Source organism: Salvia miltiorrhiza, chromosome 5, assembly GCF_028751815.1.
Source record: "Salvia miltiorrhiza cultivar Shanhuang (shh) chromosome 5, IMPLAD_Smil_shh, whole genome shotgun sequence".
In the NCBI taxonomy this organism is placed as follows: Eukaryota; Viridiplantae; Streptophyta; class Magnoliopsida; order Lamiales; family Lamiaceae; genus Salvia; species Salvia miltiorrhiza.
Genome location: NC_080391.1, coordinates 36,335,391 through 36,356,233, shown reverse-complemented (window position 1 = coordinate 36,356,233; position 20,843 = coordinate 36,335,391). Strand labels below are relative to the sequence as shown.

The 20,843-nt window shown below is 36.9% G+C and overlaps 2 protein-coding genes across 3 annotated transcripts; both read right to left on the bottom strand.

Moving 5' to 3' along the window:
• Window positions 1–5,267: 5,267 nt before the first annotated feature.
• On the bottom strand, window positions 5,268–8,409 carry LOC130987031 (3-deoxy-manno-octulosonate cytidylyltransferase, mitochondrial). Of its 2 annotated transcripts, XM_057910591.1 has the most exons (9): window positions 7,858–8,343; window positions 7,635–7,680; window positions 7,452–7,538; window positions 7,247–7,371; window positions 6,809–6,948; window positions 6,657–6,708; window positions 6,458–6,568; window positions 5,637–5,731; window positions 5,268–5,503 (listed from the first exon to the last, which is right to left on the bottom strand). In XM_057910591.1, exons 1-8 carry the CDS (start codon window positions 8,092–8,094, stop codon window positions 5,639–5,641), a joined length of 891 nt encoding a protein of 296 aa, XP_057766574.1. In that variant the 5' UTR covers window positions 8,095–8,343; the 3' UTR covers window positions 5,268–5,503; window positions 5,637–5,638. The 2 variants fall into 2 exon arrangements, with proteins under 2 accessions (XP_057766574.1, XP_057766575.1); XM_057910592.1 differs by having other exon boundaries at window positions 5,268–5,731; window positions 7,858–8,409.
• Window positions 8,410–12,891: 4,482 nt separating this feature from the next.
• On the bottom strand, window positions 12,892–20,376 carry LOC130987030 (uncharacterized). Its single transcript, XM_057910589.1, has 13 exons — window positions 19,866–20,376; window positions 19,514–19,626; window positions 19,357–19,413; window positions 18,711–18,806; window positions 18,559–18,629; window positions 16,997–17,039; window positions 16,811–16,891; window positions 16,667–16,726; window positions 15,401–15,451; window positions 15,063–15,160; window positions 14,920–14,968; window positions 14,638–14,682; window positions 12,892–13,612 (listed from the first exon to the last, which is right to left on the bottom strand). Exons 1-13 carry the CDS (start codon window positions 20,212–20,214, stop codon window positions 13,163–13,165), a joined length of 1,563 nt encoding a protein of 520 aa, XP_057766572.1. The 5' UTR covers window positions 20,215–20,376; the 3' UTR covers window positions 12,892–13,162.
• Between the last annotated feature and the right edge of the window lie 467 nt (window positions 20,377–20,843).

Sequence of the window (20,843 nt, the reverse complement as noted above, 5' to 3'; positions counted from 1 at the left end):
TCCAACCTCCGTCCATTCGATGTTGATTCGTCGTCGTCTTCGTCTCGATTTTCAATTTTTACAGATTACAACGGAAAAACAAAAACAAATTGAAAACCTAATCTAACCACGGATTTTCTCGTGGTGAAAAACGATTACAACGTCAAAACGACATATTCCACGAATCAACAAACCACGAAGAACAACAGCAGTAAACAACGCACATTATTAATCGTACATAAATTAATAATAGAGCCAAGAAATTAATCCTGGGCTCTGATACCAATTGAAGGAATATTAAACTGAATTAACGTTCCGCTTTGCCCGATGATCGTTTCTTGGATTATTATCAATTTATCATACAACGATTAATCCTAACATGCTCCTATGAATTTAACAGCTGCACGTTGGAGTTCAGAAATACCTGAAGAATTCAGAAGAATTCGTCAATCTGTCGCTGAACAGGTCAGCCAACTTCAACGCTCCGTTTGACCCCTCAAACGACCTCCAATCGTATTTTGTGCAGAAATACGACTTCTTCGTCGTCGAAAGAGCTTTCCGTGGCCGCCTGATTCGTCTGAATCGGAGTTCTGTGGAGGAAGTTATGGCCGTTTTACGGAGACTGCCAGAACTTGGTTTCCTGCGAAAATCTGACTCCAGCTCTGATCTTCTCGACTGTATCCCGCTCAATTCCCAACGTTGGATGGACAACGAGCTATGGAAATTCCCAAGACAGAATGACCACTCACGATTTCCTGCGCCCCGCTCTGCTCTCAAAACCCTAATTTTTATCAGTCTGTTTTCCTGAGAGCTGACAGTTGTATTTAATAATACAGAAAAGAGGAGGAGGCGCCACTTTACATGTGAGGGCCGAAAATTCTGTCTTCTTGGGCTAGGAGACATTGGGCCAGCCCAGGGACCAGATACAAGGAATAAAGATGGGCCTCAAATAAATTAATTTATACATGGTCAGCCCAGACCATAATTAATTTATAAATATCAGTTCATTCCACTAGAGAACCGATACTGACTTACCCCTTTATTGTCGGTGATGAGTCGGGGCTTGTATTTAGACTTATTAAATCTCCGTATTTAAAATATCCGACATCCATTAATTAATTAGAGCTCTGACAGCTTAAATTAATTAATCTCTTAATAATTCCTTAAGCAGTACCACTCAAACTTTATTATTACGCCTGAACTTAATCAACCTGCAGGGTTTAGCGTAATAAACCTTATTGAGCTCCTTAAGGGGATGTCATTATCCTATACCGGATACGGGTACTAATACAGATAATCAAATATCATATATTAACCGCTATCACCCAAGATACAGAGTACTCGAGTTAGTATATAACCTTCACCCATAGTAAGTCAAAGTGATATACGAGTTAACATATATATCTGAATACTTATTAGTATTAAGATTTATAAGTCACCGAGATCTTGATTCTTCACTTAAGTCAGATAGAAGAATACATCTCAAACTGTGGTCCTATCAATACGTAATGACGTACCAGTATAGACAAGTAGCCAAGACAAACTACTTCCATCTATACTGCAGCCTAAACCAATAACTTGTCCTAGAGTTATTTCGGTTGTGATCATATTATATCTCTTAAGGTTATTCCAATTATATGGTCTTCTGTGATCTACAACACACCATATAATCTACTTATATAGAGATAAAGAACATACATATGCAATCATGAACACAATCAGATAGGAGATTAGATAGTGAACTTAGGAAACATTGTATACAAGCATAAAACGTTCTTGCTTTCAGTATACAAATCCAACAGGCTTGCATTAGAGACCGCATTATTACCCATTTTCTTAGATGGCAAGGCATGCAGTTGTCCATGGCGGGCCGCATTTGCCTGGTCACCTCGGTCATTCAAAGTGCGGCAGTTTATAGCATGTTCATTTACAAATGGCCGGCTAAGCTGCTACATGATTTGGATCGTGCCTGTCGGTCCTTTATTTTGACGGGCAGTACGTCTACCAAGCCAAAAACTTCAGTGGCTTGTAATAGGGTCTGTGCTCCTAAGGACCAAGGTGGGTTGAATGTCAAGTCTTTCTCCCACATCAGTCAGAGCTTCATGCTTAGGTTGGGGTAGTTGTTGATTACTTTGGACTCCCTGGGTTTTCAGTTGTTCCGGCAGTGTTATTTGGATTCTTGTTTGCGGCCTCGCTCTCCTTGGTTCACTTCCACGATCTAGTTGGGCACGCGGGAGTCTATTCTTTCTTTGGTTAGTGGCACGCATTGCTCCATCGGCTCTGGTTCTGTTATTCTTTTGTGGATGGATAGCTGGTTAGGCTATAGGCTCATTGACAGGATTGGGATTCCGGCCGCGGTTCACCAGTTTCTCATGCAGCCGATCTCGGACTATTACTTTGATGACTCCTAGCATTTAACCTCGGATTTCTTGCATGCTTTTTCAGACATTGCTTTTGACATTGTCTCTGTTCCTATCAGTGGTGGGGAGGATCTTTGGGCTTGGATTCATTCTCATTTTGAAGAGGTTTCCTTTTCGCTTGCCATGGATCATGTTCGTCCTAGTTTTCCGGCGGTGGATTGGGGCAAATGGATTTGGGCGCCGTTTATTCCGGTGAGCAGGTCTATTGTTACTTAGCGAGTTATTTTGGGCCGTCTCTCTACAGCCAGTTCTATGAGTCGCTCTTGTTACATTGGTCCGGCGTGGTGCCCTCTCTGCAGGAAAGCGGGGGAGGATATTGATCATCTTTTTTGGGAGTGTGCTATTGCTAGACATGTTTGGAGCTTCCTTTTCACTTGGTTCAGGGTCGATGGTTCTTTGATCTATGATATTGGGAGTCTGATCATTTGGGCAATGAAAGTGCCTGCTAGCAAGCAGGTGGACAATCTTTGGCGTGTTGGTGTTATGTCTGCCGTTTGGAGCCTCTGGAATCTCCGGAACAGGGCTGTGTTCTATGAGGCTCCAGTTTCTACGGTGGCTCTGACGATTCAGGCCAAAGCTTTCATTCTGGAGGCTTCTCATTTCAGTTTGGGTGAGATGGCTAATTCAGTTGAGGAGTTGCTTATTCTTCATGGTCTTAAGGTGTCGGGCAGACCCCGTCGTCTGACTTCCTACATTTATGTGTTCTGGCTTCCTCTTTCTCTTCTGTGGCGGAAGATCAATATTGATGGCTCAGGTCATGGCTCACCTTCTCTCATTCATGCCAGTGGGGTTTTTCGGGACTCTTCGTTTGTGGTGGGTTGTTTCCATTTCTCTGCTGGTCGTGGTTGGGCTTTCAAGGCTGAGATTCTTGCCCTCCGCCTTGGAGCAGATTGTGATGAATGGTTGGGATTATGTGTGGATTGAGACGGACTGCACTTACATGGTTGATCTTTTCCGCTCTCGTTCTAGTACCGTCCCTTGGAGGTTTTTCAGCCACTAGAGAAAGGTACTCTCTTCCATTGCTGGTCTTCGTATTATTATCACTTATATTTTCAGGGAAGGGAATCGTGTTGCAGATTTCATGGCCTCTTCGGTGGCGGACGAGGGTTTTTGGCCTTTTGTGATCCCTGATATCCTTCAGCTGGTCACATGAGGCTTCTGCCCTTTGTTCGGATCGTCACTTGAGGATGCTGCTTTTCCAGGGGAGTTTTTGTCCCCTTCTTTTAGGTTTTTTGTTTATTGTTTCTCTTGCTTTGGGGGTTGTTTCTCTTGGTTCTGCCTGTCTTAGGTGATTACCCTTCCCTCTCTGGCCTTTCATGCTTCTCATGTTTCTTTGGTTTAGTTCGGTTCCCCTATGGCTCTGGTTTGTGTTGTCTTGGTGGTTGGCTTGGTCCCTCTTGTTCTGCAGTTCTTGAGTTGAGTAAGGAGTCAAAGGTTCTGGTTGCAACATCTTGATGAGCAATTCATGACGTGATTTGTCCGGTAGATGCTAGCAGGAGTGTCTTCATTTCAATAGGCTTAATATCTTTTCTCTGGTTTGATTGGGTTTATTGAAATTTGAGTTTTTAAGAGCTCCAGGTCTCTGCTCCTTTGATGGTCTCCTCATTATGAGCATGGAAAACCTCGCGGGAAGTCTTTGGTTACCTCCAATTGCTTCATCCCGTGAAGATGACATTTATGTTGAAAGCAAAGATTTTGATCATATTCATAAGGAATGAGATTAGATTATAAAAGTAATTGCATTAGGAGATTCCCTGCTAGCGGAGAATTGGGTCTAATCGGATTGACTTGTATCATCTTGATGTTGCTTCTCAATGCCTTAGCTCTACACTTTTCTTGAGGGTGGAGGTTACTTGAGGGTATGGGTCTGGTTTGAGATTGCTTGGTTGTTGGAGCCATTTGGGTTACCCTGCTTTTTTGGTGGTGATCGTGGGGGTTTGCTGGGCTTTGTTGGGAAGGGTTGTTTTCCTTGGTAGGCCGTCCTGGGTGGGGGTCGTTCTTGTCTGTTGGCCTTTCTCTGGTTTGCTTTGGTTCCCCTGTTTTCTCCTTTGTTTTCCTTGGTTTTGCAGGTTCTTGTGTTCTCAGTCTTCGTGTTGGGTGCGGCTGGCTTCTGCCTTACTTGGTTTGGTGGCGCTCTGGTTTGGGGTTGGTTGCGTTTGCTTGTCGTTCCTGTGTTGGTGCTTTGCCGTTTGTCTGTCGTCGGCTTCCCGCTTTTGGTCTAGTTTCGAGTTGAAGGGGCCGGGTTGCCTAGGGGCAATGGTTTGGCCGGAGCTTTTGAGGTTGCCTTTCCGTCCCTTTCCCGTGTCGGTTCGTTGGCTCGTTTCTTCCTCTTTTGGGTGGTTTTGTTCCCTTTTGTTAGGGTTTTTTGTTCTTATTTTTATTTTCTTGAGCTCTCTTTCCTGAGGCTCGCCCCTTAGTCTGCGTCTGTGCTTTAAAGGGATTTCAAATTTTCTTTTTTCAATAAAATTTCAGCAGCTGTAATTTGGAAGTTAGAGTTCAATCGAAGAACTCAAAACTGATTGAGAGTATTAGATTATCTATATACTAATATAAAAAGAGTCTAAGGCATCTCAAGGTACAACTTGTGGATTGCCTATTTCACCCCTATTACGTATTTTATTTTAAGGTTATTTTACATATTATATATTTATAAGAATATATTAATTCATTAGATATTACACTTAATCTATGTGATATATATCTATAGCTATTGATAAGGCTTATAGATAAATATATCCATTCAATAAATTATCTAATAAAAGTAATGAATTAATAGATTTTCTAAAATAATAGATTATCAAAGAAAATAACATTAATTACAAGTACAATGTACGTTCTTTCTGTTAGTCGATAAAAGTTTGAGAAACCTTGAATCAATAATCGTATTATATATAAAGACTGGAAACTAAAAGTTTTAAGTAAAAACCAAACCAGCCACACTACCTTTACACTAGTCCACGAAAATATTTAAATTACAGCCACAATATACACGACCACATTAAAATAAATTCATGTTGTTACTCTGTAGAAGTACTTGCCCCCAAAGTCTTCATCTGAGAGCATTGGTGCGCATCATGCAGAAAAGAAGAAAAAGAAGTACTACTCTGCAAGAAAAAGAAGAAAAGAAAACTATTTATTCAAGAATCACAAATGGACACGCCGAGGAGAAGATGCGTGAAAACATTTGTGCGCATCATGCAGATGCCAAATCAGTATGTATCTTGTGAAAAATTATACAGCTAATGCAGGTTCCTTTCGCGCATGTAGCTCTCTATTTTATCTACATCTTCTGGGACGTCAACACCGTGGGACTCATGCTCAACTTTTATCACCTACATACCAATTATTTGGATCAGAATCTCAAACTATACTTATTGGAAGAAAAACAAAGAAACAGCACACTATATTCTGTACTCAAATTTTACACAGTAAATATTCGTGAGAATCCTTATGGACAACCTAATGGTCTCATTATTCGTAACTCAAAAGTCTCAAATGGTGTGCATATAATAATAATAATAATAATAATAATAATAATAAGCATGAAAGTCGTGAGAAGGCCCTTCACATAAATAGACTCAAAGATCGAGAGCAAGAGGCAGGTAAAGGGCGGTTTACAACAACATTCTGCATACTATACTATGTGACAGTGGATTAAATCAGTAAACAAATACTATCCTAGTCCCGTTATTATGATGCACACCACTCTTTGGCTGTTTGGGCAGTTTTTTTTATATTTCTATAATTTAATGACATTACTCTGAACTTCACAGGAATGACAACAAGCTTTTTCAGGGAAAAAAAACTTAGCTAACAAACAAGCAGCAATTCATGTAGCAGTTGCAAGTCTAGTTCAAAATGTTGGAAAAGCCTAATGCAAATAAACATTCAGATTTGCCTACTAAAACTGCAAGGTGACAACTGCCTAAAACATCAAAACCTATCCACTTTAACACCTATATGGCATCTTAGCAAATATTTAGGATCTCCTCAGAGGCAAATGAAAATAAACAATGAGAATTCATAGAAAGGGAAAAGCAACATAAGCAGAAGGAAACCTTCATCTTGTATCCATTTTCAAGAACCTTCAGTTGCTCAAGATCTTCCTCCAGCTGAAGTGGAGTTGGAGGCAGCTCTGGGTATATGTTGAGAAACTTTGTATCATAGCTCTGTCAAGATATCAGAAATGAAGCGTTAGAGATTGATGATTGCTTGGAGCATTGACAATCTGAGCCATCAAATTAGTTGATTCAATACCTGAATTCCCAAATGAAGTAAATATGGAAACTCAGGGTTGACATTCCCAGACCTGCGCCAGTTATGATGATATAAATTTCCATACTTTTCAATACTGAAAGCAGGATATCTCTGGAGAACAGAACTAGATTCTATGTCTGAGAATAACTAACTTATTAAATGGTATTAATCCTCGAGAGAAATAAATTGCATAGCCATGGTTATCCACCACACATTTGACACGATTTGGATCATGTGCATCTTCAGGTTTCAGAGAAGTAACTGCGGTGCTGAAGACTGCATCAGGAGCCACCTGCATTAGCCGCATCTTAAATATGAGTAGCAATCCAGAATAATTGATGCACGACAGTCTTGCAAGAGCATAAAAGTGCATCTGAACCTATTTCCAATCTATCCAAGTAAACAAGGGATTAAACTTGTTATTTTTATCTATCTAGGCCAATCCGCAGAAGTTAACGCCCTCTTAGTGTGAGTAGCCTTGCCTCTATCAAATTAACATTCGATATTGATTTATACATCCCAGAAACCATGTTTAATAATAACTATTATCATCAAAATCAATGAAAATTTCAAGAATGAAGCTCCTTTACCTGCAGCGCTTTGACAATGCCGTCTATTATTTCAGGTTCTATGAGCGGCTCATCACCCTGGATATTGACAACAACATCATATTGTTTATCCAACTTGCTAAGCGCTTCATTACAACGCTCTGTCCCTATCAAGCCCAGACAAAAAACAATTTAGTGAAAATCTGTGACTGGAAGAAGCCTTGGAGCAAATTGCAACAACTCATACCATTTCTGCACGATTCAGATGTCATTACCACATCGGCACCAAAACCTCTACAGCAATCAGCAATTTTCTCATCATCAGTGGCCACAACTACACAAGCAAGTCCCAAATCAACAAGAAACAACTAAACTGATACTACGCAATTAGGCATTTCTACACACATATAAGCGATTAGGTGTCACATACCAATATGGTCCAATGAGGTTGCCATTTTAGCTCGTTCCCATGTTCTCTGCAATCAACCATCCAAACTGAAGCAATGACAAATACATACAATACATATGCATAGGTATACGTGTTATCAAAGCATTAAAGCAGCTTAATTTTGTTTTTAATAATTAAATCCAGTAAGAAAAACGGTAACCAATCAATCTGCACTTGTATTGTAGATCTCGTAGGGGAAAAAAACCTGGATCATGGGCTTGCCGAGGATGTTAACGAGAGGCTTGCCCTGGAAGCGCGAAGAAGCAAAGCGGGCGGGTATAATTCCGACGACCCGGCTCCGGAACTTGCCGGATCGCCTAAAATACATGTAATGGGCGCCAAGAGCCAAGGCAGCCGCCGCCCCCAACGCCACGCCGTGGATAATCCACGACTTACTGGAGGCAGAGGGCGTGGAAGACGAAGAGGGATTGCACATCGGCATTTGGGAGCAAATTCTCGCCTCGACTTGGATTGTATGTTACTCTCTCGCCCGGATTTAGATGAGCCACACCACGCGAGCTGCTGTCTTGAGTCACTCATCACCCATTAATTAACAGCTTTGATCCGCCGCATCTTATTTAAATTACCAAATCATTCTTCTTTTTTCTTTTTCTTTTTGGAATTAGGGCAGTGTTTGAACTTTTAACACGAGGAGAGGACCACTCACTGCTTCAATATTCATTCTCCCTTTTTCATTGTGTTTTTTCTTTATTTGGGTATTTAATAAAAAAAAAAAAGAGACAGAGAGGAAGCTAATTGAATATTTTGGGCAGAGTTTAAAGATAATTTTTTCATAGATATTTTATTAAACTAACAGAGAGAGATGACGTGCACTCACACGTAAAAAAAAAAAAAATTAATAAGTAATTTTTATGAATATAAATTTATATTTTATTTCATTTTATAGTACTCCCTCCGTCCCTGAAATGGCTTCCTCTTTGGGGACGGCACGGGTTTTAATAAAAAGTTGTAAAGTGTATTGATAGTGGAGAAAAAGTGATATAATTATTATTGAAAGTTGTGAAAAGTGTTATAATTAGTATTGGGAGTGGTGAAAAGTGAAAAGTAAGAATAAATAAAGTATTATTAGTGGTGGGGTAGGTTTCCAAAAATGGAAAGAAAGAAAGAGGAAGTTATTTGGGGGACGTCCCAAAATGGAAAAATAGAAAGTTATTTTAGGGACGGAGGGAGTAATATTTATTAGTATTTTATTATATATTTTTAACCAATTATTGGAAAATATTAGAAAATTATAATATTAAAGGCATAACATAATAAAATCATGTAAATTTAATATAAACTAATGAAAAGTCACCTAATTTTATCGTCATTAGAAAACAACACGATCAAAAAGAATAATACTTTCCCGTAGGGTTTAGATTCTGCATTTAGGGTTTAGATTATACCTTTAGGATTTATATTATCATTTAGGATTTAGATTTCTGATTTAGGGTTTAGATTCCTCATTTAGGGTGCTGCACGAATGACACTTATGCCCATATTAGTGTCATTAGTGTCATATACTCTCTCTTATGGTCATTAGTATCATTCGTGCATGACACTATTGGCACTAATACCAAAAGCACCAATTTATTTAGATTTTTTTTTTCTGTTGGCAAGTCTAACCTAAGCGCAAACCCGAATCCAATTCGTCATAATTAAGGGGAAAATAGTCTTAACACGTAAAAAATTATCAAAATTTGTGTTTTTTAGATCAGTGGCCAAATATTATGTTTTACTGTTCAAAATGGCTATCTCAAAATGGTACTCTAATTTTAATTCCAATTATTCTAGTAAAATTAACCTTCGAACAAAGCTAATAAATAAATCCATTGTATTGTAATTCTAAATTATTAAATTTACAGAATAAAAACTTATGTGGATGAAGAGTTTTAATAGGTACTACTACTTAAATAAATATTAAAATATAAAACATAAATCATAATAGCATATTTTAAATTTATTATATATGTATAAGATATTAAATTGCACAAAAGAGATGATAAGCAAATTAAATTTTGTAAAACAAGACTCTTTTATATAATAGGTATAGATTAGAGTTTTATTTTCTTGTTGAGTAAGAACTTTCTTTCTATTTAAGTTTGGACTAGGTATACTTTTGCCTATAAATTATGGACGAAAATCATCAGTTTTATCAATAAAAATTTGTGAGTATTAATCTTTTTTTTATTTATCTTTGAATTTATACAAGAGGTGGTTTTGGGTATAATTGGGTGTATCGTACAATCGAGTTGACCTGCACCTACACCCTGACCCTCATCTTGATCTAAATCCGCATTCTGACTCAAATCGTGTAAATGACATTATTCGGTTATACAAATGACACTGCCTATAATTAACATTATTCTGTTGTACAAATGACACTGTATAAATGACATTATAACATTGTAAACGACACTGTGTATAATTGACATCATTCAGAAATATAAATGATACTTTCTATAAATGACACTATAATATTTTAAATGATACTATAAAATTGAAAATGACACTATAACATTTTAAAATATTACAGTGTTATTTATATAACCGAATAATGTCAATTATAGGCAGTGTCATTTGTATAACCTAATAGTGTCATTTACACGATTTGGATCAGGATGCGGGTTCGAATCAGAATGCGGGTCAGGGTCTAGATACGGGTCAACCCAGTTGTACGATACACCCAATTGTACCCAAACTTTTGTGTTAATACAATTCACTGTGAGATTTTAATTCAGTCTTAAACGAATTCATTATTTCGATTTGTGGCATCTTTATTGTTATAGCATTAATGTGTTTAGATGTAATTTGAGTGGGAGTCAATTTATAATTCCAACATTCGTGTCTTGTATTAGAATTCTAATTAGTTGGATCCTTAGGCAGATTCATTCAAGTATGAAGCTTCTCCTTGGTATATAGTTGTGTTGGTATTATTCCTCTTCGCGTATCTAACTTCATGCTACATTTATTCCCACCAACCTTTACTTGTGAATCGGCTCTATGGGAGAAAGACCCTATCAACACTTAATAATAAGCACTTGACTCGATCATTCTAGATTCAAATAAAAACAAGGACAACGATGCCTTGAACTTGATAAACATACATTCACATCGAATATTGATCCTGACTATCAAGTGTCCATTGTTAAGATCTCATAACAATTTGAGATGAACCTTCGAAGAGATGGATTGAAGATGGACGTGAGTTGAGTAATAGTGGAAGGTCTGGGAATTGATCTCCGGGGATCTTCAAGCATTCAACAACGACTTGCAAAATAAGTTCTAATTAAGCGATGTGACTGAAGATTATGTTGAATTTTGCATAAACATAATAAGTGTATTTGTAGGCGTGAGAGGATATCTTGGGAGTAAATTTGTATTCTTACTCAATAGTGAAAGTAACATAGTATTTTGTGTAACATTTTCTATCTAATATTTTAGAAAGTACTTCATTTTTTATTGAAAACAGACAAGGACAGTCATATATATCCTTCCTAAAAAGAACACCCAGAGTGGTCCTAGGATTGGGTTATGAAGTATCTTTCAAGCACTTTTGATGATTTGGATTGTATTGGATCATCAAATCCTAGGTTTATTTAAGCTTTCGTCAGGTCAGGTCCCTATGTTTTCCCTAGATCAGGTCCCAAATACAGCTCCTAAATTGAATAAGGATTTGGAGATGATAGATATCTTTGGAAAAAAAAACTTCATCCGTTCCACGAATCTTGAGCATTTTTCTTTTTTGGTCGTCCCACGAATCTTGAGTCATTTCTTTATATGGCAAAAAAATTCCCCTTTACACTTTTTCACCTACAACACTTAACACACTAAATAGTATTTTCTTAATTCTCGTGCCGAAAAGAATTAAATCAAGATTCGCAGGACGGAGATAGTAAATTCTTAGGAGATCCTGGCAAGGGAAGGATACTTCCACGTAGGGACGTTAATCGGGTCAACCCATCGAATTTCGAGCTAGTCCTATCGAGTTACGAGTTATTCTGGTGCGAGCTAATCAGGTTGAAAAAAATTCGGACTAAAAATTTCTAGCCCTAACCCTAAATATCCGGATTTCAGGCTAGCCCATCGGACTAGTCGTGCTCAAAAATTTATTAAAAAATTAATTAATATATTTTTTTTACAATATTATATTTGTAATAAATAAATACACGCACAAATAAGTAATATTTCAACACCAACTTACATAATAATTAATATGCAAGTCTTAAAGATATAAAGATGCAACTTTTTTATTAAATAAGTACCAATTTTTAATTTTTATATCTAAATATTTTATATTCCCTTTGTCCACAAAGATTGTGTTTATTACTATTTTCGTTCATCCACAAAGACTGTGTGCTTTCTTTTTTTAGAAATCTCTTTTATACTTTAAACCTCATTCACGCTCAATATTTACTAAATACCCACTCTTCATTTTTATAATTTGATGGACTCAATATTACCCTTTAACACTAAAATCACATCTTCCAACTTTTTTATTAAAACTCGTGTCCTCCACTCCACCACACACTCTTTGTGAACAGAGAGAGTATTACGTATTAAATAAAAAATATAGAGAAGTGAAATGATGAGTATAACTTTTTAATATTGAATATTCTAATATTGAATTAAAATACATTTCACAAACTTTTGAAAAAAAATATCTTATTATACTAATTTTCATAAGCAAACTAATGAAGTTGAAAATCAAATAGCGAGAGATAATTTTCATATAATCAAGTGAACACATTATTTTCGGGTCAGTCCTATAGAGTTTCGGGTTAATTTCGAGCCGACCCTATCAGATGTCGGATTATTCGGTTACGGGGCTAATCAGGTTATAATTTTTGTCGGGTTGAAAATTTTCAGCTCTAACCTTCTCGAATTGACGGGTTAATCAAGCCACAACCCCACAAATTTCGGGCTGAATTGACATCCCTACTTCCACGTCCTTAGCGTGGAATACTTATGAGGTGCTTCCACATTTACACTTCTAAGGTGCTTTGAGGAACACTTCTCAGATGCTACCAATCATTTTCAAACTAACTTTATTTGTATTTGATTATCGGACTCAATTCATGATTTGAGAGTTAATATCATCGATGAACAAAAATTGGTTCTGCATTAAGGTCTTGAGACATTATATCTTATAAATTGTTGAAGATTATAAATTCTCTAAAATAAGCTCAGGCAAACACTGTCTAAGAAATTCACAAGTAATAGACGAGATTACGCAGACTTGAGCATGATTAAGCCCAGCAGGTTTAGGAGAAATGAATAAAATCAAGGATTCTTCTACCGACTGGACAGAGCCAGAGATAGTAAGGAACAAAAAACTTAAATCTCTTCAAGTTACATGATAGCATTTCCTATATCATAAAAGTCCTATCAACCTTGTAAACATGTGAAATAAATTTATACAAATTGAAATGATACAACTAGGCCATGATTCCTATTGAAATTAGGGTTTCCTGCAAAATTAAATTTAATTGAGTCCCCAAAATTAGTGATTAGCTACCATTTTGATAGTGTCTCGATCTCCGCTTCTTTGCACTCTGCTCTTTCACTGAGCCATTTTCGTGTCTGTCTACCGTCAAGGTGCCATGACCTTTTACCTTTTTAGAAGATCTTCTCTCCTTAGTAGCCTTTCTTTTCTGTCCTGATGATTTCACATCACTATCACCAGGAATTCCACTTCCACGTGGAAGTGGTTCTTCTTCATCATTTAAGGCCCAGTTACAGTAAATTTCCTGCTGATCACCAAGCAGTCGCTCCAACGGCTCTCCAGCACCGGGGAATAAGTTATTGAATGTCAGCTTCCCATTAGACCCACCCTTTCGTTCCAGTAACACCGCATCTGGCCTAATTATAGCACTAAGAATACTCCTGTTCGGACCAAGATGCAGTATGGCCTTTGCATTAGTTAATGTAGTAAAAGCCATTGCAAAAGCAGATCTAGCCTGCACAACACCCAAAATCTGACCCTCAGCAAGTGATGCAAACATATTCAACATGAAACCAGGTGTAGTTGATTGTAACAGTCCATAAATAACTCAACAACACTGAAAAAATGGGGATGTAATTTGCCAAATTTAAGAGATGGTGTTCAAATTGCAAACATTTGAAGTGATGATGAGATTACAAATTGGGGGTGAAGATGGTTTCATTTGCAGCAATCAACCAAAAATAATAGGTAAACTAATGTCTAAAAACAAATGAGGAAGTTGATACTACAAAAACACTCAAATGATTGACTAAGGGACATTTACTTTTAGGCTGCGTTCTCTTTGGTTGTAAATTTATCATGGGAAAAGGAGGGATAAACAAAATTTCACTCTTTAAATCCTTCATTTCTTTTTCCACATTTCCTACTTGACCTTTACTCATTCCTCATTTACACTACAAAGGTGGGATAATATTATCCCTCCAAAAATGGTGTGATAATATTATCCCTCATTTGTAGTGTACATGAGGAATGATTAATGGTCAAGTAAGAAATGTGGGAAAAAAAAGAAAGGATTTAAAGGGTGAAATTTTGTTTATCCTTCCTTTTCCCATGATAAATTTACAACCAAAGAGAACGCACCCTTAGTGATAGGATTGATTGATACAAAAATCCAAGCTAATCTACCATTTACTTTAATGCATTGATTAATTTTGAACTTGTTTAACCAACTTATCCTTCAAATACTCAATCCTATGTTTTTATCAATCTATCCTATCACTCAAAAAATGCACCCTAAGTGGAGTAAATCTCCCAAAATATATAGCAATATTTGCTTCTCCAATTTGCACGAGCAAATTGTTGGCTTCTATAAGAAAATAGCTTGTTAGGAAACACTGATTCCATAAGATTGTCCAGGATTAAGTTGAAATCACAATGAAAAACAGCAACATCTCTAGTCCCAACTTTATTCGAGTGACTAGTGCATCTTGACAAAGTAAGGGAAACAAGAACTTATAAAAAGGTAATAAAGAGACTCACTTGATAATAGTTGAACGAGTTCTTCCCTATATCATTATCTGGAGCCTGTTTTCACATATAAATGCACGAATTACAAAATAAAATCTATGCAATGGGGGAAATTATCCACTTTCATTTGTAAGAGCCAGAAGAGGTGAGTATTATATTGTGTCATAAATATAAATAAAACATAAAAATTCTATACAGCCCACTGATACACTCATCCCATGATAAAATCATAGAGTTGGCTGATAGTTGTTTCGGGGTATGCAAGAATAAATCAGAATTCAAAGGGTAGGTAACCTGAGGATCTTCAATGGCAATAAGAGATGGCCTGCCTTCAACTGAAAATCTGAAAATCAGAAAAGCAGGTTTTATGCAAAAATAAGAGAAATTCAAAATTAAATTACAAAAACCAATAAAAAATTAAATGGACAACTAGTTACCCTTTACTATATTTTTGGAAGAAAGTGCCTTCACCATTGCAAGATACGCCAACATCAACTGTGTTTAATTTACACCCGTACATGTCAAAAAAATTTACCTAACATCCACAAGAAAATTGTGTTAAATTTCTGGTTTTGATTTTTAAATTAAGGAAGTTTTCTTAATATTTTCAAAGGTTAAGTCTCTAATAGGCTGCACAAAAATCTCAAATGACAAATCAAGTAAGAGGTAGTTTAAAATCAAAAGCAAATGGTATGACTAAATTATGTTTTCTAACTCATGCCTCAGATACATTAAAACTAATTATGCAATATGGTAAGAAAGAGTAACAACATACCAGCAAGACTCCTAGGTTACATTCTGGAGAAGTTTGGTTATCTTGCTGAGTCTGAAAAATAACATATCAGGCAAAATTTGAAGGAGAGATGTTTAGAAAACATATCATGAGAAAAGCCAAATAAAGACATTATATAAGGTCCTTATTCACCTACAACCCAGTTTTTACAACAGAGAATATTTATGCCAGGGTTTTTTGCAATTGGACAGCTTTAAATCTCATTGCAGTTGAACACATTTTTACAGCCAAACAGAGGCAAAAAGAACAGAACAAGATCACCAATCAAATTGGGATAGAGGAAGCTACAAAAAAAGAGAAAGAACTGGTATGCTTGTATTAAGAAGACGACACTACTCATAATATTGAAAATGCTTCAGTACAATAGCATGAAGGGATTTTGTTTCTTCAAAAAAGAATATTGAATATGCTCAAAAACCATAAACAAAGTCCAAAAGTACAATTCAGTGGAGCTCTGTAATTCTTTCAGACATTGAAGGCTCTCTGACTAGCATCCATCTTATACAAATTTTACCCAAATTAGGCTCAAATTGCAACCGTTAAATAATTAAATAAGATACTCAATCATCAGATTCATCACAAAGATAGCATCTTCCGTAAATACTTGATTGCCTCAACATATGAAATCTGGGGCTTTCGCCACATATCCTTGACATGCAGCTAGCATTAATCTTATGCCACATTTAACCCAGAAACGTAAGTTTGCTATACTTCTACACTGAGAGAGGAACTATGAGTTACACTACCAGACTCGAGTGACCAAAATCTATAATTTATCTGGGCTTAACTTTAGTTTCAGACACTGAAATTACCATTTTACCATATACGATCCACAGTAGTGAGGTAACATGAATAATAAAAGGAACATATATTCTTAACATGCAGTTAGCAACGATCTTATGCCAGATTTTACCCACAAACTCAAGTTTACTACCCAACTTGATTGACCCAAATCTAGAATTAATTGGAGATCAAATTTAGTTTCAGACTTTGAATTACCATTACCATGCATGGTCCACTGAAGTGAGATAATATGAATAACAACAGAAACCTATATCCCCTTTAACAGTAAAATGCAGTGACGTGGTACATGCAAACATGGTTGCCAGTTACACCCAACAGAAAAGCCAAAGAAATTTTTGAAACATATCACGGTCTAGTTATTAGTAAAACGAATGAAAAATGAAGCGATTTTTCATTAACTGACTTTACCTATTGTAAAACCAGTATAGTTAGTTAGTTAGTTACCCGTAACATAGCTATAAGCATAGAAAGAAGTGCATAGGATCCAATTCCACCTGTGTAAACCTGGAAGATAGGGGCAAGTTAAGCTAAATAGAAATGTGATTGCAAGAAATGCAATCTGAGGGAAAACAACAAAACATATGTTACCTCATTTAACTCTCTTTGCTGCAGGAAAACTTTCAAAATCAGACACAGTGGTTTCAGAGGGGGCCATCTAGACACAGCATCCTTCATAAAAGATAAATAAACGAATTAGAATAAAATAAAGTGAATAGAAATTAACACCAACCACATTAAACAAACGAATCCAACAGCCAGAAAAACAGTGAATACCTTTATAAACTCTGCAGCTTTGGGTCCATTATGAACATCAAAACTGTTATAGATAGACATATTAATTTCAAAAGGAATATATACAAAATATATAAAACTGAGAGTTCATATACAGGTATACACGTTAATTAGATGCAAAACAATGAGAAATGATGTTCAGCCTGCATTATGCAAGATAATATTACATGGATCTCTATATGGCAGACTGGAGCATACATCAACAAAATACCCAGAAAAATAGGGTTACATAATATAAAACTGTAGGAGAAAGAATACGTATATTTCTAGCAACTCCTGCTTCCCCTGAAAAGCCAATTTAGGGATACAGAAGAGCATGGCTGTTTCAGATAGAATCTCTCGCTGAAGGGAGAATCAGTGGCAATCATAAGGGATTTTTCAGGATTTTAGGTCAATTGGAATCGGCGTCTGCTATGCTAGGGTAGGACATGTTTTGTGTGAACTAGGCCTTCATCTCTTTGGCAGGGGATTCTTCTCCTGTTCTTTGCTATTTCATTCTTGCTATTTCATTCTAGTTATTCCTTTCAGTTAATAAATCACTGTTTATTGGTCCAATTCAATTAGGTTTTTTCGTGCTCTAACAATTTGGTCCGACCTGCATATCAGATCAAATGTCACGCAATTCGAATAGTGATAGATAAGAGAACCGAAAGTTAGAGGAAGGGAAAGAAGCCTTTTTGGCAGAAATCAATCAATGGAGACCTTGCATGAAAAAAAAAAAAAAAATGACCACATCCATGGTGACATTGCAAGAAAAAAAAAAAAGAGAGTGTTGGCAACAAAGATATTTGCGGGAAAGAAGTCAACGGAGGAGGTAAAGGTGATTATGTCAGCATATCGCATCTTGATGCAAAGCCTCAACGAGCAGCTCCAGCCGCTCCATCAATCCAATAGTTCCTATGCAGCTGCATCAGTTGCGCAAAAAACGTATGAAGCCGCAAGCCACCTTGATGAAGCTTGTAAGGAGATCACGGCCTAGACGCCATGGAAGGAGCAGCATTACAACATTGCTTTTGGTGGACTCATAGTCAATGTCCCAACCTATCGTGGGAGATTAAGAATATAGAGACGCTCACTTTTCCTTAATGGAAAAGTGATCCTGATTCTAAGAAATGTGGGTTGGGGGTTGAGAGAGGAGATAAAAAGTTGTGCAAGAAATGCAGCTAGATTATGGTTTATTCCACATGAAATAATAGTACAGATCTCCTCTTTCCTTTCTGTTTGTTATGCCCTCATATCCACCAAGGATCATATTTTAACATATTTTCTCAATAAGAATATATGGATTTGTGTATTACCTCTCTTCAAGAGAATTAATCCCATTACTAGATGGTGGTATGTAACCCTAAATATATAAACCAATAAGTGAACAACATTTCAAGAAGTTTCTGCAAGTCCACTATTATCACAAAATGCAAAATGGAAATGTGATGCTTCACGATGACAAATATCGTGTATAGGCTGCTAATGGAATTACTCGTTACTAAATTACTTGACAGTTATCTGCCAAATCATATCTTGTGGAAGAAACTAAGAAGACTAACCTTATATCAAAAGCAAAACCACTTTTTTTCTCCACAAATTTGATAATCGGTACCCGTGCTTTTGCAATAACCTAATATTGTGAAATAAAGAAGACAGTTATGTATGATAAAGCACAAGTTTGGCAAGAGTCAGTTTAAAGCGTGAAATATACCTGCATCTTTTTAGCAATCCCTCTTTGAGAAAGTGCCCTGGAGAGAGCCTGAAGGCCTATCTGAGGACTTCTTACATTTGAACCTAATATCACAACCTGCCAAGTGATCAATTGTTGAGTAAGACTGTTCATGATACAGACTTCTTACGCATGTTCATAATAATTATTTTACACAAAAGAATGTACAGACCTCTTCCCATAACTACAAACTAATGGATAAGCTTTGGACAACATTAGTCAATTTCCCAACCTTTCATGGGCTCAGATGAAACCTTAATTACTCTAGCAGTATGACAATTACACAGTGGCAAATACTTTTGAGACACTGATGTATACTCGTCAAACGAGCACAACACACAAGTACATAGATTTATTTATATCATGATTGGTGCATTATCTGGTTTATCAATTTATATTGCTTGGGAATGTTTCTACATGGCTCGCAAGATGAAATAAACTCCGAGATAAAAGTAATAATTGAATTCTGCAAATTAACAGATGAGCACAAAAGTATTGTGCTTGAAACTCAGTCATCACATTTCAAGAAAGATGCAACTTCAACTACAAAGTTACAAACCTATTTCCAATTAATCAGAAAACAATATACAAAATACCCAGTAACACGACAAACAACTGAGAAGCTTACATCGATATCACTGGATGGAAGGTAAAGCCCCGTCTCAAATGATCCAAAAACTTCGGCCTGCGTGTCAAATTTATAGAAAGTAGTCATGATAGTGTAAATAACACCACTCACCCCAAAAATTCATTTGTGCGCACGAAAATACATTCCAACAATGTACCACAGCATTAGGCCAGATGTAGTTGATCACATCAAACACGGATTTTATAGCAGTGGTTCTAGATTCTTGCTCCTCAGCAGTTGGCGACAAAAAATCACAAAAATCAAGTATCTCTGCACGCCCACAAAAATCAGATACTTCTGTGAATATCCGAGATAATCATCTCAACAAGGTCTATCTTAGTAGCAAAAATCAATAATACAAAGCATGGGAAGCCTCGAAAGAGCTGGTTCTGCACTTACCAGTATCTCAAGAACTCTAAGCAATAGTTAAACAAAGATCGTAGCAAAAACAACTTGTATACGCTGTATCAACTTTAACGCGAATACGAAGAAGAAGAAAACACTCAAACCTTTGTGCAGACGAAGCATAGGGCTTTTGAAGCGAGAATTGGCGCGAAACCAATTGCCTTCCAGAGTTCTATCCGACGCTGCAGAGGAGGTGTTCCTGGCTTCGCGCGATGGCAGAGGAGTCGATGAAATCGATGTCTCGTTATCTACTGCCTCGTTCACGTCGAGAGAGAAGTAGTCAGGAGCAGCGGATTCCGGAGAGGGATATTGGATAGTGGAGAGCGAAATATGGTTGCGCAAAACAATGTACGGTTCAATCTCGGAGGATGAAGACGCCGGCGGCGGAGGGGTGGGCGTTTCGTCGGTGCCAAGGGAACTTAGGGTTTCGTAGACAAACTCATTATTTTCCATTGCAATACGCAGCACGGGCGACCGAAACCTCAAAAATTCTTTTATTTGAATGCTGATTTTATTATTTACAATGCCAAATCTACTCCAAATAGGGGTGTCTAATACCAAATCTACTGCAAGAGTTCAGAATCAGACGTAAGAACTTTGGCTTCTGTTTCGTGTAATTTTTTTTTTTTCTTTTTTACCAATTTCTAATAATGAAATAATATTAAATTATATAGAAACGATTAAATTAAAAAATAAGCGAGTATTCGGGTAATACCTGTTACCCGCAAAATTGGGTAAATTCTATCCCGCACAAAGGTGCCCAGTACCCTCATACTTGATTGTCGACATGTGTCCTTACACTATTTATGAATTTTGAATTTTCTTTTCTAGAGTTGAGTTAATGCTGTTAACTCCTTCCGTGAAGTCATCATTACGTTCTCGGGGCACGTTATAATTCGGCATCAGAATTGGGCAACTTATGCTGGCAAAACCTCCGCCCAACCTAAATTTTTTTATTTTTGCCGCCCTTTTTGGAATGACACTTTTTTATTGATATATTTACGAGACTGTTGGACTACTTTTCTTTTCTACGAATCTATCAGTTCATTTTGAAACTCTTCATTGTTTTCATATCAAAATTA

Coding starts and splice junctions, on each gene's coding strand:
- LOC130987030 (XM_057910589.1), bottom strand. CDS start 20,214: ATGGAAAATAATGAGTTTGTCTACGAAACCCTAAGTTCCCTTGGCACC. Junction 15,452..16,666: donor TGCTTATAGCTATGTTACGG/GTAACTAACTAA, acceptor GTTATTTTTCAG/ACTCAGCAAGATAACCAAAC. Junction 15,161..15,400: donor GTAACCTAGGAGTCTTGCTG/GTATGTTGTTAC, acceptor TGTGGATGTTAG/GTAAATTTTTTTGACATGTA.
- LOC130987031 (XM_057910592.1), bottom strand. CDS start 8,094: ATGCCGATGTGCAATCCCTCTTCGTCTTCCACGCCCTCTGCCTCCAGT. Junction 6,949..7,246: donor GCATTGTCAAAGCGCTGCAG/GTAAAGGAGCTT, acceptor CGGCTAATGCAG/GTGGCTCCTGATGCAGTCTT. Junction 6,709..6,808: donor GGATTAATACCATTTAATAA/GTTAGTTATTCT, acceptor TAACTGGCGCAG/GTCTGGGAATGTCAACCCTG.